At 37.4% G+C, this 20,726-nt stretch overlaps 1 protein-coding gene across 8 annotated transcripts in view; it reads right to left on the reverse strand.

Annotated features, from left to right (window-relative positions):
• The window catches only part of KCNC2 (potassium voltage-gated channel subfamily C member 2), a 292,917-nt gene that overhangs the window by 89,233 nt on the left and 182,958 nt on the right, over positions 1-20,726 (reverse strand). For 4 of the 8 annotated variants that reach the window (XM_065934095.1, XM_065934096.1, XM_065934094.1 and 1 more), the window contains exons 3-4: positions 3,133-4,060; positions 924-1,088 (exon numbers count right to left, since the gene is read on the reverse strand). In XM_065934095.1, the coding sequence (XP_065790167.1) occupies positions 924-1,088; positions 3,133-4,060 (1,093 nt within the window). The remainder of the gene's footprint in view (positions 1-923; positions 1,089-3,132; positions 4,061-20,726) is intronic. The other 4 variants (XM_065934102.1, XM_065934099.1, XM_065934098.1 and 1 more) reach the window with 1 other exon arrangement.

Genomic DNA, 20,726 nt, shown 5'->3' on the forward strand with positions numbered 1-20,726 from the left:
TGGGTTATAAGTGTAACGAAACTAATTTCTTGAGGATAAAAAGGGTCCAGTTGTTTGGTTGGTAAAGTTTACTAAAATGAAAATGAAAACTAGCAACTAAGGAATAGTCATAGATGGTTGACACAATCTAGGGAAATAAAACCACATGCTGAAGGGGAGCTTCAATATCCTGCTATATTCCGTAACCAAGATGCCTATCTAATACAATGCATCCATTCAACAGATTTAAGGATCTTCTATGAGCCAGGAATTGTTCAGTGTCAATTAAAAAATAATAATAAACTTAAAATGATTATTGCCCAAAAGAGAAATTTTGTAAGTACATTCTGTAAGTACAGTAAGTAACCTTTCCACTGATTGGGTATACTGTTCTGTATGGCTGGAGGATCATGTACCTTAGCAAACTCCTGACGTTCAGGTTAATTACTGGGGAAAATGTGCCCAAACACTGGATAAGAGACCATTAGAGTATGTTTAATGTTTTACTTTGGAAAAAAAGTTTTATTATTGTTTCATAATTATCAACCACTTATCAAACAGATGCATAGAGTCAATTAGTGACTTTAATTCACTGTAGGAAAAAAGATAACTTTTCAAGACTGCTGAATATATTATATTAAAATAAGTTGATGATTGACTTAATTATTTAATACTTCATTACAATTCTGCCTATAGACAAATGAAAACCAAATAATAAAAAAAAGAAAGAAGGGTGAAAAGTCTTTCAGATATGACAATCAAGTTGGCTGTTATGATGCACATTTTTAAATGCTTATAATGAGATAAGATGTAATGAGGCAAAAAGCACTATGATGTCATAGTTGTTCCCAGAAAATGATGAACGAGCATCTTACATCACTCCATACATTTGCAGCATTTAATTGCTATGTCACCTGTTAGGATCTGATGAAATGCATGCCTACCTTTCCTGATCCCTCCATCAGAAGCACACGTGTAATCACCTGCCGTCAGCAGGAAACACGTCTCCCCTCTTCTGCCTTTGTCTCTGGTGCTAGAGCGCCTGATGGGGAGCCTTTCTGGGGGCGATATCGGCGGCTCACTTCCCGCACTGTCGTCACCTGCTAACACTGGTCACAGCACCACGCCCATTGACAGACAGTGAGGATGAGGGAGCGAGACAATACAGAGAGTTTACGCCCAGTGTCCAAAGTACAGTCACTCGATAATACAAAACACAATAATCACAACACGGTAAGAAAAGAATTTTCATCACTCGTCACAAAAACTTACATGGAGCAAAATGGAAATGTATTGAAAAGGAGAGAGATGTTCTCAGGGAAATTTTAACTTCATGTTAGATTTTATCTAATATGACAACAACTTTTACAAAACTAATATGATTCAAAGGAAGTGTGATAATGAAGTAGCGCACGAATTAGTATCTTTCCACTTTTGACAGGTTATCTAGATACTGCAAATAGACATCTTTAAAAATGGAGCCTACTAACAGAAAAAGTCCTAAGTAAATATTTGTCCTTGCAGTGCTAGAAGACATATGCTTTCATTGTTTTCTGGAAGTAATGTTTCCCAAAATTCATAATGAAAACAATCCCAAAGTTTACAAACTTTGTGTCCAGGTTCTCTGTTTTGAGCATAACAATGGAACAAGATCAACTTCTCCAAACGCCCTTGAAACGTTTATGTCTAAATACTTGCCAAAGACTTTCACATCCTATCGCCTAGATGCTAGCTCATAACAGTGCCTGCCCAAGCTGAGTGTGTCCGCCTTTCCACGCCCTTCAGAAAAGCTCGGCACAAGCAGAGAGCAGTCTAACAAGGGCAGCAACACAAACTACATTCCATCTTTCATAAGGACATTCCTGGCATAGCAATTCTCAGATACATACAGAATTTGCAAAACAATCTGCTAAATAAACACAAGAACTTTGAATAAAATCTTTTAAAAAGCAGTTCAGTTCCAGTCAGGTTTTATTTTTTTTTCCCCCCAATTTAACCCATAATAGCTTCTGGGAGCTAAGGAGACAACCTGTGAAAATGTCACTTGCTTTTTCCATTTGTTTGCTAGTTTGCTTGGTTTGTTTAATTAGTGTTATTTCTAAATAATGCTAAATTATTCACATGGGATTGTCATAAATCATTTTTCTACAAGAAAAAGATTAAATCTAAGTTATAGGGAATGCATATATCTTAACATTTCATAGATGACAAAAAACTAGTTAAATTGTGAGATCTACAAAATATTTCATCTTTACTAGACATAACAGGCTAGAGAAGACACTATTGACTATCACTTTGGCAAACTGAATTTACAGTCAATTAACTCTAGATTATCTATGGCAACAGAGAGAAGCAGGAATTCAGCTAATTTCAAGCAGGAAGTTATCCAAAATTCCATTCTGGGAAGGAAAACAGCCCAGTGCAGAATGCAGAAAAAAAGGCAATCCACAGAGAAATTCAACCTTCCTATTGATTAGCCAAAGCAGATCATCTAGACCCTGCATAATGCTGGGCTGATTGTACTACACAGCACTTTACCCAAAGCAAAGGAATTACATTGAAATCCCCTAATTAAAGAATAATGAAAACTTAACCAACACTCCCTAATACTACTGAAGAACACCTTCACTTTCCAAAGGGCATTCTTACATATCACCTCTTCAGGGTTTAGGCCTTTGAAATGTAAACATCCATTCTTTTTACATAACTTCTTCTTGTGAATTAGGTCAAAATGCATGGCCCCATGTGGCAGAGATAAAACTGAGAAAAACACACCAAGCCAAATGACATGGAGATCAACATTTTGAGAATGAAGGATGGAAAATGTCCAATATCATACCACCACATCGTGCAGGGAAACAAAGGAACATCAGCACAAAAGCAACAAACAGGCAAAAGAAAATATTGGCGCCGTCAGCACAGGGCATTCCCGTCAAAGCAGGAGAACTCTATAGACCAGCTATGTGGACTTCTGCTTAGGATTCATTTAGAAAAACTACAGTCTAGCTATCTTCAAGCCTGACACAGACACATTTGCAAAGGGGTGGAACTGAAAACTCCGAACATCTGCAGAAAATGAGAAGGTGCCTTCTACCTAAGGGACATACTGGTCTATAAAGTATTTAATGGCATGCATTCGAACCCATGCCTTACCTGATCTGTTATGTTCCAGAAGCCGACTGTCTTTGCCCAGACACGTGTCACCCTGCTTGCTATTGCAGGCCACATTTAATTCCGTCTTGCAAAAAGTAGGCGAGTTTGCCTGAGGAGCAGGAGGGATGTGCTTCTTTCTTTTCCTTGGAAGCTTCTGCTTTGCCATGGCCAAGGAGTAGTACATTCCAAAGTTGTTGACAATGACAGGCACCGGCATGGCTATGGTCAGTACTCCAGCCAGAGCGCACAGGGCGCCCACCAGCATCCCCGACCACGTCTGGGGGTACATATCTCCATAGCCCAAGGTAGTCATGGTCACTACAGCCCACCAGAACCCAATAGGGATGTTTTTGAACTGCGTGTGCTCGCTAGCTGAAGGGTCGTTGGGCTGGGCGCCCACTCTCTCCGCATAGTAGATCATAGTAGCAAATATCAAAACTCCTAGAGCCAGGAAGATTATCAGCAGCAGAAATTCATTTGTGCTCGCTCGAAGAGTGTGTCCAAGCACCCTCAAACCTACAAAATGGCGGGTGAGCTTGAAGATCCTCAGGATCCTCACAAATCTGACCACTCTGAGGAAGCCAAGTACATCTTTAGCAGCTTTAGATGAGAGCCCGCTGAGTCCCACCTCTAAGTAGAAGGGTAGGATGGCCACAAAGTCAATGATATTCAAGAGGTTTTTGACGAATTCAAGTTTATTGGGGGAAAAAACAATACGGACTAAAAATTCAAAAGTAAACCATACCACACATACTCCTTCTACGTACGTCAAGGCAGGATCTGTTTCAATTTCATACTGTGGAACCACACTGGTGCCATTGGTAACTGATTCTGTCTTGTTTTTAACAATATTGAAAGCTTCATGTGTCTCCAGGCAAAAGGTTGTGATTGAAACCAGGATGAAGAATAAAGAAGCAAAAGCAATAAACTGTAGAGGAAAAAAAAAAGAAAAGAAGAAATATAGAATGATCTGAACCATAATATACTTCAATCCAAGTTTAAAAGCACTGATTCCTGTAGATGAAGAAGTATAAACACATATTTGGAGATTTAACTCAGGATGTTACTCAACTACAAGAACTTAGACATGTAGGTAACATCCATTAGAGTTGCATGGGAAGGATGTTTCAAGTTCTTCTTTCAGCTTATATAGATTAAAAGTTCTGATTTATGTTAGAAAACAATTTGACTCTTCTGTGTAAGAAAAAGAGCAAAAAATAAAAACCTTGCAAAAGAATGTTAAAAGGCAGCAGGTTGAAAAAAAAATAAATAAATGTAGACAATGGCTCCAGATATTGGTTATGATCCTAGAAATCTTCATGTATTAGGTCCAGATTTACAACCATAAATATAAGGTGCAGTCTACACTGATGGAAACTTGGAAGCCACCCATATTAACTGCAGGCTTCTTCTCAAATGTTCAGATTATCATGACGTATGAACATGAAAAAAGTGTTTGAGCTGTGCTACCATTTAAATTATATCAACTAAAGGTGAAGTCCAAAAAGAGCAAACCTAGGGAAGAAGAGCTGGCATTAAGACTGAAGAGAGAGAAAGAATTAAGGAACAAATTAAAAGGCATTCTTCCTCTCCTGAAAAAGAACTTCAAATGTTAGAATAATATGTTATAAAACTATAAAATAGATGTTATAAAGGTTTTTTAAAATTCAACATTTCTTTGGCCAATAATGTATGAATATGCACACTCCTACTAATACAAAATAATAATGAAAGCTCTCATTTATATAGTCTTACTAATACCAGACACTCTTCAAAGCAATTTACATAATTAACTCATATCAATACTCATAACGACACTACACTGCCACCTTTTATGGTCACAGAGTTTGTAACTTTTCCAAAGTCATAAGATTAACTTGGTAAGTTTTGCCCCAGATTCTATTCCTATAACTACCAAACTCTCAAATGCAGAATACAAATATGTTGAAACCTTTATTTATTTTAGGACCACATTCTTCTTAATATGAAAGATCTGAAAATCTGAAACCCAGTGTCATGTGAAGCCCATGACACTGTTGCCAGCTGTCAGCATCGGAGGCTTTCAAGAGAAGCTGGCAGATTCCTCGTGAGCTCAGATTGAGCCTGCTCACTGAGCATCAATAGACTACCAAGAGTCCTTGAATATCTAAACAGATGAATTATTCAGGAGGAAGAGGTCATTAGTCAAATAGAGGGAGATCCTTTTTAGAAATAGTATGACATATCCCAAACCCAAAGCTCTTCCCTAATACCTGCTCCTCAACTAAACATTGAAAAGATCTAAGTTTCAAGAAGGAAATGGCAACCCACTCCAGTATTCTTGCCTGGAAAATCCCATGGACAGAGGAGCCTGGTGGGCTAAAGTCTATGGGGTCGCAAAGAGTCAGACACGACTGAGCAACTTCACCTTCATCTTCAAGTTTCAAGAAGAGATTGAAATCATCTCCCTTTTTCCTTGGTTGAGTTTCAATGTAAGAGATACACAGATCTTGCCAAGTACATGAGATACACAAAAAGACTGAAAAAAAAAAAAGGACTGAGATTATCTGCCATAAAGAAACTTCTCAAGGTGGGGGGGAAGATAGGGGTAAAGAATTAAGAGGTACAAACTATTGTGGATAAAATAAGTAAGTTATAAAGGATATATAGTACAACTTAGGGAATACTATCCAATAGCTTTAATAACTATAAATTGAATACAACTTTTTAAAAGTTGTAAATCACTATGCTATAGATCTGAAACATATAATATTGTACATCAACTATACCTCAACTAAAAAGGAAAAGAAAGTGAAAGTGAAGTTGCTCAGTCATGTTCCACTCTTTGCAATCCCATGGACTGTAGCCTACCAGGCTCCTCCGTCCATGGGATTTTCCAGGCAAAAATACTGGAGCAGGTTGCCATTTCCTTCTCCAAAAAAATGAAAGAATCACCCCAAATTATGGACTAGTTTCTCTGCAGTGTGCTAGTAAAGTACATCACTCATATTAACATTATAAGTCATGCAAATCAAGGCTTTGACTTATTTTTCCATTCCTATCTTCCAACTTCCCTTGGTTTTGACATTACAATTTGACTATGATCTTTTCCAGATATATTGTGAGATGATGGCATTTTTTTTCACTCAGCTTTTCCTTCATACAAATAAATACACTTTGCAAGTCAAGTACTTGTTCTAACACTTAATATCACGAGGACATCACAGATTCTTTAAAATATTACATCTTTTAGAGAAAGCATCAACTACCTTTGATTTGTGCATTACCTCTTTATCTGATCACAATTTTATCTATGGATTTGAGAGTCATGCTTATTTCTGAGTCTCCCCATACTCTTCTTTTGTCATTAGAGCCTTTGCAGTGTGACATGCTGACTCCTCCATAGCCACTCCCCACACATTCCACCACGGTATCCAGAATTTTCGGCTAAGCATCTAAAGTTTCAGTGGGCAAATTCTATCTATGAGACAGAGAGTACAAAGCAATTAAAGCAAGCTGCAATTTTATCTTTGATTCCAGTGTTTCTGAGTCAGCATTTTTTCTGGCTAATATAAGCTTTCAGTCTCAAATGCTGTCCACCTATACTCTGTAGTGGATCGAGTGGGACCTCCAACGGTGCTCATTCAGAATTAGTCCTGACTTACCACCTCTCATACAGCAAAGACAGTTTTCAAGTATACTTTTATGCTCATCAATGTAAAGAGCTAAAATCTTTTCCAGTCAGATACTTTCCTACACTTCATTCATTAATTCAAGAAGTATGCTGAGTGCCTCTGTATACCAGGCCACAGGGGTAGGGTCTTACTCTGACAGTAGTAAACAAACACAATCCTATCCTTGGAGGAACTCACAGTCCAATAGGTATATAGACATTAGATATTTAACTACACAAAATTACACAATTGCAATTATAATAAATTCAATGAAAGGAAAAATAACCTAAAGCTTATTTAAACTGAGAGGTTATAGAAACCTCTGAGAAAATATCAATAGACTGGACTTTGAAGGATAAGCGGAGGTCAACCTGATAGAAAGGAGAGATGTGTATCACATAAGAGAGAAGTTTTAACAAAAAAGTCTGGAATTTCTTAAGCGATGCTTTGAAAGGAATACCAAAGGAAGAGTGGATTTTCCAGGTTTGCCTCTTTTACACAAAGTGTGATGAATAAATTCCAAATTAGCACAGAGATCCTCACCTTCCAAAGGTTCTAAATCAACCAAAAATATTACCTGTATTAGAATTTAAAATGAGACTGTAAAGTGACTTTTGAGGTTTGAGTGCTGGTAGAATCCCTTTGGACTTTCTATATTAGGAAACCTATAGATAACCTTAAATTTAATATTTAATAACCTTAATTTAATAACCTTAAATTATTGCACCAGCCCATTGACTGGGATAAAGTGAAAACAAAAGATATATGTATTAAGATGGCTTCTAATTTAAAGCACTATGAAAATATTTGAAATCATCATTACCTCAATAAGAATTACTGGAACTTACTATTTATGTTCATTAAATGAGTTATGTTACCAGGAAAAGGTCAAAAAAGCCTTAAGATACTGTGGTATACCTAGGTGGCTAGGATTTAAGCAACATGAACCATTTTGTACTAAGACATTATTTAAATACCCCACTCATATTTCCAAAAATGTGCTCACATTCATTATAACACACCTGGGCAGCTTACATAAACGTGAATTTCTTAGCTCTACATCAGATGTCAGATTCCACTGTTGGGGGAGATGAAATTTGCATTCTATAGGCTTTCTAGGTGATTGCTATGCGTAGTATAGTTTGAAACCTCTGTTTCTGTGTTTTTTCACAGACTGATAATACAAGATTGATAATTGATTATTAAATGAATTGCAGTAGTTTTTAAATTCTAAGCATTTGTAGACTCTTTTTTTTTTTAATTTTTTTTGGGTTTTGTCATACATTGACATGAATCAGCCAAGGAGTTACATGTATTCCCCATCCTGATCCCCCTCCCACCTCCCTCTCCACCCGATTCCTCTGGGTCTTCCCAGTGCACCAGGCCCGAGCACTTGTCTCATGCATCCAACCTGGGCTGGTGATCTGTTTCACTATAGATAATATACATGCTGTTCTCTCGAAACATCCCACCCTTGCCTTCTCCCACAGAGTCCAAAAGTCTGTTCTGTACTTCTGCGTCTCTTTTTCTGCTTTGCATATAGGGTTATCATTACCATCTTTCTAAATTCCATATATATGTGTTAGTATGCTGTAATATTCTTTATCTTTCTGGCTTACTTCACTCTGTATAATGGGCTCCAGCTTCTTCCATCTCATTAGAACTGATTCAAATGAATTCTTTTTAATGGCTGAGTAATATTCCACGGTGTATATGTACCACAGCTTCCTTATCCAAAACCTTAATAAGAATAGCTAACTACCTCCTATGTAACAGGATGTTTACGGCCCAAGTGTGTTTATGTGTGTTTGTGTTAAGACATAATTCTGGCTTCTACACAAATAACTGAGTAAGCAAAGCAACCGAACAGTTTCTAAATATACACAATTCTAAGACACAAAACTTTAGAAACCAAAAGTTGTCTGGTTTTATGTCATTTGGATCTTTCAATCAAACATTTTATTAGAACTATTTAAAGAACCCCACATGATGATTTTTGCATTTGTATTATTCTACATTGTAGCGTTTATAACTCAATATGTCTTTAGCTTTTAAGGACTTTGTAAATCTGCTGGTGTGGTAATATTATAACAGGAAAATACAGAAACTATGACAAATAGAAATAAACTTCAGTATCCTTGGAAATAAAATTCGTCTGTATAAAATAATAGATGATTATTTTGTTTAAAAAACAGCTAGATAGGTCATTAATAAAGGCTAAGGACACTTGGTAGTGTCAAGAATAAGAAAGTTGTAACTGAAAGCCAACGTTTACTTCACTATTACATGGTAGGGAATTGGAAGTTGGCTTCTGTCAGCCTGCAAGTGAGGCTGTTGGAAGAAAGTTGAATTCTAACAAGAAGGAAATGGAAAAGGTCTCCAAAGACAAGGAGGAAAAGTTCATAATGCGAAGACAAACAAATAGAAATGCCCCCACAGATATCAATCAGTAAAGAATCTGCCTGCAATGCAGGAGACCCAGGTTCGACCCCTGGGTTGGGAAGACCCCCTGGAGAAGGAAATGGCAACTCATTCCAGTATTCTTGCCTGGAGAATCCCATGCACAGAGAAGCCTGGCGGGCTGCAGCCTATGGGGTCGCAAGAGTTGGACGGTTTAGCGACTAAACCACCACCACCACCACAGACATAGGAAAAGAATCTAGGGAGGCTAATGGAGAATATTAAATCCCAAGATGCCGCTTGCTTTCTGACGCCTCAGTAAAAGGTGGTTTTACAAACAGCCTGGTGTAATGAAGCTATTGGACCATGAGAGGATGACAGGAGGGGAGCAGGCAACCAAGGAGGCAACATATATAGTCAGATTCAAAAACACAAGAGAGCAACAAGTAATAGTAAAAGGAAGTCAGGAGAAATTGAGCCCCTAGTAAAGTCCTTGGAGATATTGGGAGACAAAGCTTCCCATGGAGTGAAGAAGAGGATCTCAGTTTACCAGGAATTTAGTCTGAGCATCAAATGAAAGGGTAGCTCCAGAAACCTTGAAGATCTAGGATTATGTAGAGGCTACACTTGGATTTCTTTAACAAAGAATTTAAACACTTTATTTGAACTTAAATCTAAGAGTCTCAGAGATAGAAAATGTATTCCTTTGTTTCTAATTCACAAGTTGTATCCAAATGAGTAAATGTGAGGTTAGACTGAATAATATTAAGAAAAAGAAATTCAAAGGGAAATAAATAGGGGGAAAGATGTTATTTATTTATTTATTTTTCTCTTCACTGAATTGGTAACTGTTTAAGGACTGGAATGTTGTCATATTCATTTCTATAGCCCCTGATTCTGTCACAATAGTTCGTATTTAGTATGACTGGGTGGATGAATAGAAGGGTGGAAGAATTAATTTAAAATGTATCAAATGAAAAAAATAATAAGGTAGAATACATTTTGATGAGTATAAAAACAATGTGAAAAGGAGAAATGAAAAAATAAAGCATGCATATTGAAGTAAAAATTCAAATTTATAGCAGAAACAAACTAAATTGGTTCCTAGGTCTAAATGTTGCCAATAATAGCTTCCATTCATTCAGCTAATAAAGCTTGTGTCTTACCAAGGGATTTGAGGAAGAAAACTATACTGTCATCTTTCCCTTCCTTTTCACCTGTGATAAGACTACAAACTCCTACAAGCATTAAATGAAAATAAAAAGAGGCATGTTAAATACTAATTAATAATTTTAAAAGATTTCCAGACAAGATGCTGCATGTTGCCTGAATTCATAGGACTGCTACATCACCTAAGGCAGTTTCCGGATGGGAATATCCTGATAAAAATATTGGCTTGTGGTTCCAAGAAGTAGTTACTTTTTCTCCATAAGCTCAGTGTCCTTGCTTAGCAACATAGAGTGCCCAACACTCTCTAGTTTTTTTTTTTTTTTTGATTAGCAATTATGCAGAAGGAGTCCTCAGAGCCCAGGTTGTACATGGAATGTATTATGTCTAAAAGTCTCAAAGCAAACTTTCCAGTAGACTCTCCAGGTATACATAATAGGCTGAAAGAAAGGTGAAGAAAAATGTAGTATAGTTTTATGTTTCATCATTTTCTCTTTCGTGTAAGTATTAAAATACATACAGTTGAACTCAATAGGTAACTAACATTATCTACCATCATACACACACAAAAAAAACCTCAAAATGATTAAAGACCTAAATGTAAGACTGGAAAACTTCTAGATGAGAACATAGGCAGAACACCCTTTGACATAAACCACAGTAATATTTTTTTGGATCCATATCCTAAAGTAAAGGAAATAAAGGCAAAAATAAATAAACAAATGTGACCTAATTAAACTTAAAAGCTTTTGTACAGCACAGGAAACCACTGACAAAAGAAAAAGACAGCTTAATGAATGGGAGAAAATATTTGCAAAAGATATGACTGATAAGTGACTAATATCCAACATATATAAGCAGTTCCTACAACTCAACATCAAAAAAAAAAAAAAATTCGCCTAAAGATAGGCAGGAAAAACTGAGGAGGCATTTTGCCAAAGAGGAAATGCAGATGGGTAACAGGCACATAAAAAATACTCGGCATCACTACTCATCAGGGAAATGCCAATTAAACCATGATGAAATAGCACCTTGCACTTGTTAGAATGGCTACTATCAAGAAGAACACAAGTAACAAGTATTGGCAAGCATGTGGAGAAAAGGGAACACACGTGCATTGTTGGTAGGAATGCAAACTGACACAGCTACAGTGGAAAACAGCACAAAAGTTTCTCAAAAAAATAAAAATATAACTACCACATGACTCAGCAATTCCACTCCTGAGCATATACCACCTCCAAAAGCCAAAACATTAACTCAGAAAGATAAATGTACTTCAATGTTCATTGCAAGATTATTTACTGTTGTCAAGATATGGAAGCAACCTAAATGTATATCAGCAGATGAATGGATAAAGAAGATGGGTGTACGTATATATACCTGTACATATATACATACATACAATGGAATATACTCAGCCATAGAAAAGAATGAAATACTGCCATTTGCCACCATGGAAGGACTTATATGGCACTATGCTAAGTGAAATCAGTAAAACAGACAAAGACAAATACTGTGTGATATCACTTATATGTGCAACCTAAAAAATACAACCAACTAGTGAATAGAACAAAAAAGAAGCAAGCTCACAGGTATAGAGAACAAGCTAGTGGTTACCAGTGGGAAGGGAAGCAGGGAGGGGAAATATACAGGAGTAGGAATTAACAGGTACAAACTATTAGGTATAAAATAACCTACAAGGATGTTGTAAAACATGGGGAATATAGCCAGCATTTTATAATAACTATAAATGGGTGTAACCTTTAAAATTGTGAATCACTATACTGTATACCTGTGACCTATGTAATATTGTATAGCAACTATACTTCAGTAATAAAATTTTCTCTGATTCTACTCCCTGCGACCCAGTGACTGGTCCAGAGGGATTCTAACACCTTCGGGCACCTGGACGCACATCTTTGGCACTTCTCTCAGCCCAACGCTTTGGCCAGATGTTGCCAAGGAACACCGTGGTTAAGTGGAACGGCGGGAGCCCTGCACCTTCATAGCGCTTGGGTCTGCGGCTTGTCTACAGTTGTGTTCTGCAGCCCAGGCCAAGCCTTTGGATGACTGTAGCTCCAGTCAGTTTCATGGCAGTCTCATGAGAGACCCTGAGCCAGACTCACACAGAGACCAGGCCCTGAGCCTCTGGAGAGGGAGCACTCACTCCAAGACACTGGACAACCAGAGAGCCAATGTTAGGTAGTATCACATAGTGAGAACTCACACAAAGGAAGCTACTTGAATACAAGACCCAGCAGCACCCAACCACCAGTAGCACCCTGTGCAGAACACCTCATCTAAACAGCAAACAAAACAAAATACAAATGAATCATCAGCAGACAGGATTACCACCTCACTCAGCCTTGCCCATCAGAGGAGAATCAAACAAACAAACAAGCAAAAGAAAATCAAAGTCGCTCAGTCATGTCCAACTGTTTGTGAACCCATGGACTCTTCCATCCATGGAATTATCCAGGTAAGGATACTAGAGTAGGTTGCCATTTCCTTCTCCACGGGATGTTCCTGACCCAGGGATTGAACACAGGTCTTCCACACTATAGGTAGACTCTTTACCATCTAAGCCACCAGGGAAGCCCAAAACAAGCAAACAAGCAAAAACTCAGCACAAATCTCACCCTATTAGAAGTTCATACAAACCACTGCACAAATCTTGCTGCTGCTGCTAAGTTGTCTCAGTCATGTCCGACTCTATGCTACCCCATAGACGGCAGCCCACCACGCTCCCCCCTCCCTGGGATTCTCCAGGCAAGAACACTGGAGTGGGTTGCCATTTCCTTCTTCAATGCATGAAAGTGAAAAGTGAAAGTGAAGTCGCTCAGTCGTGTCCAACTCTCAGCGACCCCATGAACTGCAGCCTACCAGGCCCCTCCATCTATGGGATTTTCCAGGCAAGAGTACTGGAGTGGGGTGCCATTGCCTTCTCCAGGACCAATCTTAGGAGGGCAGAAACCAAAAGGAAGAAAGAATTCAACCTTCTTCAAGGAAAGAATTCAACTTTCCTTGAAACCTGGGAAGAGGAGACCTCAAACACAATAACTTAAAAAAAAAAAAAATGAAAAAGCAGAGAAATGCTGCACAAATGAGGGAAGAAACTAGAAACACAGAAGTCAAAATAAATGAAGAGGAAATAGGCAAACTACCTGAAAAAGAATTCAGAATAATGATAGTAAAGGGAATCAAAAACCTTGAAAACAAAATTTGCAAGAACCTTGCAAACAAAATTTCTTGAAAACAGAATTTGCAAGAATCAATTAACAAAGACCTAGAAGAATTAAAGAAAAAACATACAAACAACAAAATTACTGAAATCAAAAATACTCTAGAAGGAATCAATAGCAGAGTATCTGAAGCAGAAGAACGAATCAGTGAGCCAGAAGAGAAAATGGTGGAAATAACTTCTAATAAAGTAAAGTAACTTCTTTATTCTGATAAAGTAAAAAGGATGAAAAAAGGAAAATAGTCCATCAAGTCCAAGAGGCACAAAGAGTCCCATACAGAATAAACCCAAGGAGAAACACCCAAGACACATACTAATAAAGCTAACAAAGACTAAACACAAAGAAAGAATATTAAAAGCAGCAAGGGAGAAGCAACAAGTAATATACAGGGGAAACCCCCTACATTTAACAGCTGATCTTTCAGCAGAAACTCTGTAGGGCAGAAGGGAATGGCAGATATATTTAAGTATTGCAAGGGAAAAATGTACAACCAAGATTACTGAACCTGGCAAGGATCTCATTCAGAATTGATGGAGAAATAAAAAGCTTTTCAGACAAGCAAAAATTAAGAGAATTGTTTACCACCAAACACGTATAGATTGAAAGTGAAAGGATGGAAAAATATATTCTACACAAATGGGAGGTAAAAGAAAGCTGGAGTACCAATCCTCATATTCAACAAAATAGACTGTAAAATAAAGAAGATTATAAGAGATAAGGAAGGACACTACATAATGATCAAGGATTCAGCCCAAGAGGAAGACATAACAATTGTATATATCTAGGTGTCAAGGCTGTATATTGTCACCCTGTTTATTTAACTTATATACAGAGGACATCATGAGAAACGCTGGGCTGGAAGAAGCACAAACCGGAATCAAGATTGCTGGAAGAAATATCAATAACCTCAGATATGCAGATGACACCACCCTTATGGCAGAGTGAAGAAGAACTAAAAAGCCTCTTGACGAAAGTGAAAGAGGCGAGTGAAAAAGTTGGCTTAAAGCTCAACATTCAGAAAACTAAGGTCATGGCATCTGGTCCTATCACTTCATGGGAAATAGATGGGGAAACAGTGGAAACTGGCTGACTTTATTTTTTGGGGATCCAAAATCACTGCAGATGGTGACAGCAGCCATGAAATTAAGACACTTACTCCTTGGAAGGAAAGTTATGACCAACCTAGATAGCATATTAAAAAGCAGAGACGTTACATTGCCAACAAAAGTCCGTCTAGTCAAGGCTATGGTTTTTCCAGTGGTCCTGTGTGGATGTGAGAGTTGGACTGTAAAGAAAGCTGAGCGCCAAAAAATTGATGCTTTTGAACTATGGTGTTGGGGAAGACTCTTGAGAGTCGCTTGGACTGCAAGGAGATCAAACCAGTCCTTTCTAAAGGAGATCAGTCCTGGTGTTCATTGGAAGGACTGATGCTGAAACTCCAATACTTTGGCCACCTCATGCGAAGAGCTGACTCACTGGAGAAGACTCTGATACTGGGAGGGATTGGGGGCAGGAGAACAAGGGGACGACAGAGGATGAGATGGCTCGATAGTATCACCGACTCAATGTACATGAGTTTGATAAACTCTGGGAGCTGGTGATGGACAGGGAGGCCTGGCGTGTTCCGATTCATGGGGTCGCAAAGAGTTGGACACGACTCAGTGACTAAACTGAACTGAACTGAGGCACCTCAGGAAAGGAGCACCTCAATACATAAGACAAACACTAACAGACATAAAAGGAGAAATTGATAGTAACAAAATAATAGTGGGAGACTTTACCACCCCACTCACACCTAGGGACCGATCATAAAAAGAGAAAGTTAATAAGGAAACGAATCTTAAATGATACACAGATGAGATGGATCTCACAGATATCTTCAGGACATTCCCTCCAAATGCAGAAGAATGTACCTTCTTCTCAAGCACACATGGAACATTCTCCAGGATAGACCACATCTTGGGTCACAAATCAAACCTCAGTAAATTTAAGAACATTGAAATTATATCAAGCATCTTCTCTGACCACAATACTATGAGACTAGATATTAATTACAAGAGAAGAAGTGTAAGAAAAACAAATACATGGAGACTAAACAACATGTTTCTAAATAACCAACAGGTTACTGAAGAAATCAAAAGGGAAATCAAAAAATTTCTAGAAACAAATGACAATGAAAACATGACAACTAAAAACCTATGGGATGCAGCAAAAGCAGTTTTCTAAGAGGGAAGTTTATAGCAATACAATGCTACCTCAAGAAACAGGAAAAACATTGAATAGAAAACCTAACTCTACACCTAAAACAACTGGAAAAAAGAAGAACAAGAAACCCCCAAAATTAGGGGAAGGAAAGAAATCATAAAAATCCAGGCAGAAACAAATAAATGAGAAATGAAATAAACAATAGTAAAGATTAATAAAACTAAAAGCTGGTTCTTTGAGAAGATACACAAAATTGACAAACCTTTAGCCAGACTCATCAAGAAAAAAAGAGACAAGAATCAAATCAACAAAATTAGAAATGAAAAAGGAGAGGTTACAACAGACAATGCAGAAATACAAAGGATTATAAGAGACTATTATGAATAACTATATGGCAATAAAATGGATAACCTGGAAGAAATGGACAGATTCTTAGAAAAGTTCAATCTTTCCAGACTGAACCATGAAGAAATAGAAATAATGAACAATCCAATTACAAGCACTGAAATTGAAGCTGTAATTTAAAAAAATCTCCCAGAAAACAAAAGCCCTGGACCAGATGATTTCCATCAAACATTTAGAGATGAGCTAATGCCTATTAACATTCAGAAAACTAAGATCATGGCATCTGGTCCCATCACCTCATGGGAAATAGATGAAGAGACAGTGGAAACAGTGTCAGACTTTATTTTTTTGGGATCCAAAATCACTGCAGATGGTGACTGCTGCCATGAAATTAAAAGACGTTTACTCCTTGGAAGGAAAGTTATGACCAACCTAAATAGCATATTAAAAAGCAGTGACATTACTTTGCCAACAAAGGTCCATCTGGTCAAGGCTATGATTTTTCTAGTGGTCGTCTATGGATGTGAGAGTTGGACTGTGAAGAAAGCTGAGTGCTGAAAAATTGATGCTTTTGAACTGTGGTGTTGGAGAAGACTCTTGAGAGTCCCTTGGACTACAAGGAGATCCAACCAGTCCATCCTAAAGGAGATCAGTCCTGGGTGGTCATTGGAAGGGCTGATGCTGAAGCTGAAACTCCAGTACTTTGGCCACTCATGCGAAGAGTTGACTTATTGGAAAAGACCCTGATGCTGGGAGGGATTGGGGGCAGGAGGAGAAGGGGATGACAGGAGATGAGATGGCTGGATGGCATCACCCACTCGATGGGCATGAGTTTGAGTAAACTCCGGGAGTAGTGATGGACAGGGAGGCCTGGCATGCTGCGATTCATGGGGTCGCAAAGAGTTGGACACGACTGAGCGACTGAACGGAACTGAACTGAACTGAACGCCTATCCTTCTAAAACTGTTTCAAACAATTGCAGAAGGAACACTTCCAAATTCATTCTACAAGGCCACCATCACCCTGATACCAAAACCAGACAAAGACAACACAAAAAAAGAAAACTACAGGCCAATATCACTTTGAACATAGATGCAAAAATCCTCAACAAAATTTTAGCAAACAGAATTCAGCAACACATCTAAAAGCTCATACACCATGATCAAGTTGGGTTTATTCCAGGAATGCAAGGATTCTTCAATATATGCAAATCAATCAATGTGATACACCATATTAACAAATTGAAAGATAAAAGCCATATGATCATCTCAGTAGATGCAGAAAAAGCCTTTGACAAAATCCAGCACCCATTTATGATTAAAAGTCTTCAAAAAATGGACACAGAAGGAACCTACCTCAACATAGTAAAGGCCATATATGATAAGCCTGCAGCAAGCATTATTCTCAATGGTGAAAAACTGAAAGCATTCCCCCTAAGATAAGGAGCATGACAAGGGTGTCCACTTTCACCACTATTATTCAACATAGTTCTGGAAGTTCTAGCTACAGCAATCAGAGAAGAAAAAGTAATAAAAATAATTTAGATCAGAAAAAAGAAGTAAAGCTCTCACTGTTTGCAGATGACATGATACTGTACATAGAAAACTCTAAGGATAGTATCAGAAAATGACTAAAGCTAATGAGTGAATTTAGCAAAGTTGCAGGACATAAAATCAATACACAGAAATCACTTTTTTATATACTAACAATGAAAAATCAGAAAGAAAAATTAAGGAATCAATCACATTCATCATTGCAATAAAAAGAATTAAATATCTAGGGATCAACTTATCTAAGGAGACTAAAGAACTGTACACAGAAAATTATGACACTAATGAAAGAAGTCAAAGATGACATAAACAGATGGAGAGATATCCCAAGTTCCTGGTAGGAAGAATCAATATTGTGAAAATGACTATACTACCAAATACAATGTACAGATTTAATGTGATCCCTATCAAATTACCAAAGGCATTCTTCACAGAACTACAACAAAAAATTTCACAATTCATATGGAAACACAAAAGACCCTGAATAGCCAAAGCAGTCTTGAGAAAGAAGAATGGAGCTGGAGGCATCAACTTTCCTGACTTCAGATTATACTACAAAGCTACAGTCATCAAGAGAGTCTGGTACTGGCACAAAAACAGAAATACAGACCAATGGAACAAGATAGAAAGCGCAGAAATAAACCCATGCACCTATGTATGGGTAACTTATTTTTGACAAAAGAGGCAAGAGTATACAATGGGGCAAAGAGAGCCTCTTCAATAAATGGTGTTGGGAAAACTGGACAGCTGCATGTAAAAGAAGGAAATTAGAACACTTCCTAATGCCACACACAAAGATAAACTCAAAATGGATGAAAGACATAAATGTAAGACCAGAAACTATAAAACTGCTAGAGGAAAACATAGGCAAAACACTCGATGACATTAATCAAAGCAAGATCTTCTATGACCAACCTCCTAGAGTAATGGAAATGAAAACAAAAGTAAACAAGTGGGACCTGATTAAAGTCAAAAGCTTTTGCACAGCAAAGGAAACTATAAGCAAAGTGAAAAGACAACCCTCAGAATAGGAGAAAATAATAGCAAATGAAACAACTGACAAAGGATTAATTTCCAAAATATATGAGCTGCTCATACAACTCAATACCAGAAAAACAAACAACCCAATCAAAAAGTGGGGAAAAGACCTAAACAGACATTTCTCCAAAGAAGACATACAGATGGCTAACAAACACATGAAGAGATGCTCAACATCACTCATTATTAGAGAAATGCAAATAAAAACTACAATGAGATATCACCTCACACTGGTCAGAATGGCTATCATCATAAAGTCTACAAACAATAAATGCTGGAGAGGGTGTAGAGAAAAGGGAACTCTCTTGGACTATTGGTAGGAATGTGAATTGATACATTTACTACGGAAGATGATATAGAAATTCCTTAGCAAACTAGGAATAAAACCACCATGTGACCCAGAAATCCCACTCCTAGGCATATACCCTAAGGAAACTAAAATTAAAAAAGACAATATGTATCATATTGGTCACTGCAGTACTATTTACAATAGCTAGAACCTGGAAGCAACCTAGATGTTCATCAATAGATGAACAGATAAAGAAGTCATGGTACATATACACAATGGAATATTACTCAGCCATAAAAAGCAACACATTTGAGTCAGTTCTAATGAGTTGGATGAACCGACAACCTATTATACAGAGTGAAGTAGGTCAGAGAGAGAAAGGTAAATACCATATTCTAATGAATATATATGGAATCTAGAAAAATGGTACTGAAGAACTTATTTACAGGGCAGCAATGGAGAAACAGACATAGAGAATAGACTTATGGACATGGGGAGAGGGGAGGAAAGGGTGAGATGTATGGAAACAGTAACATGGAAACTTATATTAGCATGTGTAAAACAGATAGCCAACGGGAATTTGCTGTGTGTCTCAGGAAACTCAAACAGGGACTCTGTATCACCCTAGAGGGGTGCGGTGGGGAGGGAGACGGGAGGGAGGTTCAGTGGGAAGGGATATATGTATACCTATGGCTGATTCATGTTGAGGTTTGACAGAAAACAGCAAAATTCTGTAAAGCAATTATCCTTCAATAAAAAATAAATTAATTAACAATAAGTAAATAAATAATAAAAAGAAAGCTAGATAAATAAATAAAATTGAACTCAATAACTAATTCAAAAGTCCTAGGACTTAAAACTGTAATGAGAACCAGACTGATTAAACGACGCTCCTCCATCCTCCCCTATCCCAGGATCACTGATAATACAGTAGCACTTTTCTAACAGTTTTGTTACTGATGCTAAGTTCCTCATTAGCATTTTGAAGAACACTTTCACAAGTTCTTCAAAGAGAAGGACTTGATATCTATCCTTAAAGCTAAGGACCAGACCTAACCCATGGCAAGAAGTAGGTGCTCAGTTCTTATGAAATTAGTAAAGCAGCACTTTTTAAAAATATCTGTTATATAAAAATTATGTTGGCCACAACACAGAATCTGTCTTTAAAATTCACTTCATCTTATTAATTCACAGAAATATGAACCTTCATTGCAAGTTTTAAAGGGGGAAAAGGTTGAAGAAAACTTAAACTCGCCTCTATTTTTTAACAACAGTCAATGAGATAATTTTATACTTGGACATAAACAATTTAAGAAGTATTTCTAAGGCATGCTAGCTAAAATAGATGCTAAGGAATTTGTTTTTACAATTCCACATGAAGTGCACCTATTTTTAGCCTATATTTCAAGGGCATTATATATTTTCCAAATGAGATGCTTCATTCCTATTATGCTCATTCTGCTTTACTCTCTTAAATGAAATAAATACATGAGAAGAGCAAGGACTTCCAATGACAAAGTATCAGAACTCATGGTGCCTCCTGACCCAAAATTTCCACTTTCAGAAATTTACTCTGGTAAAATATATATATAGAAATACAAGGTTCTATGTAGGGCATTCATTTAAGCATTATTTGTACAAAGAAGAAACAGAAAAAATATAAACATCCATGAGTCAATGGTATGGTCATGGTATGGTCGTAAAA

Source organism: Muntiacus reevesi, chromosome 4 (assembly GCF_963930625.1).
Source record: "Muntiacus reevesi chromosome 4, mMunRee1.1, whole genome shotgun sequence".
In the NCBI taxonomy this organism is placed as follows: Eukaryota; Metazoa; Chordata; class Mammalia; order Artiodactyla; family Cervidae; genus Muntiacus; species Muntiacus reevesi.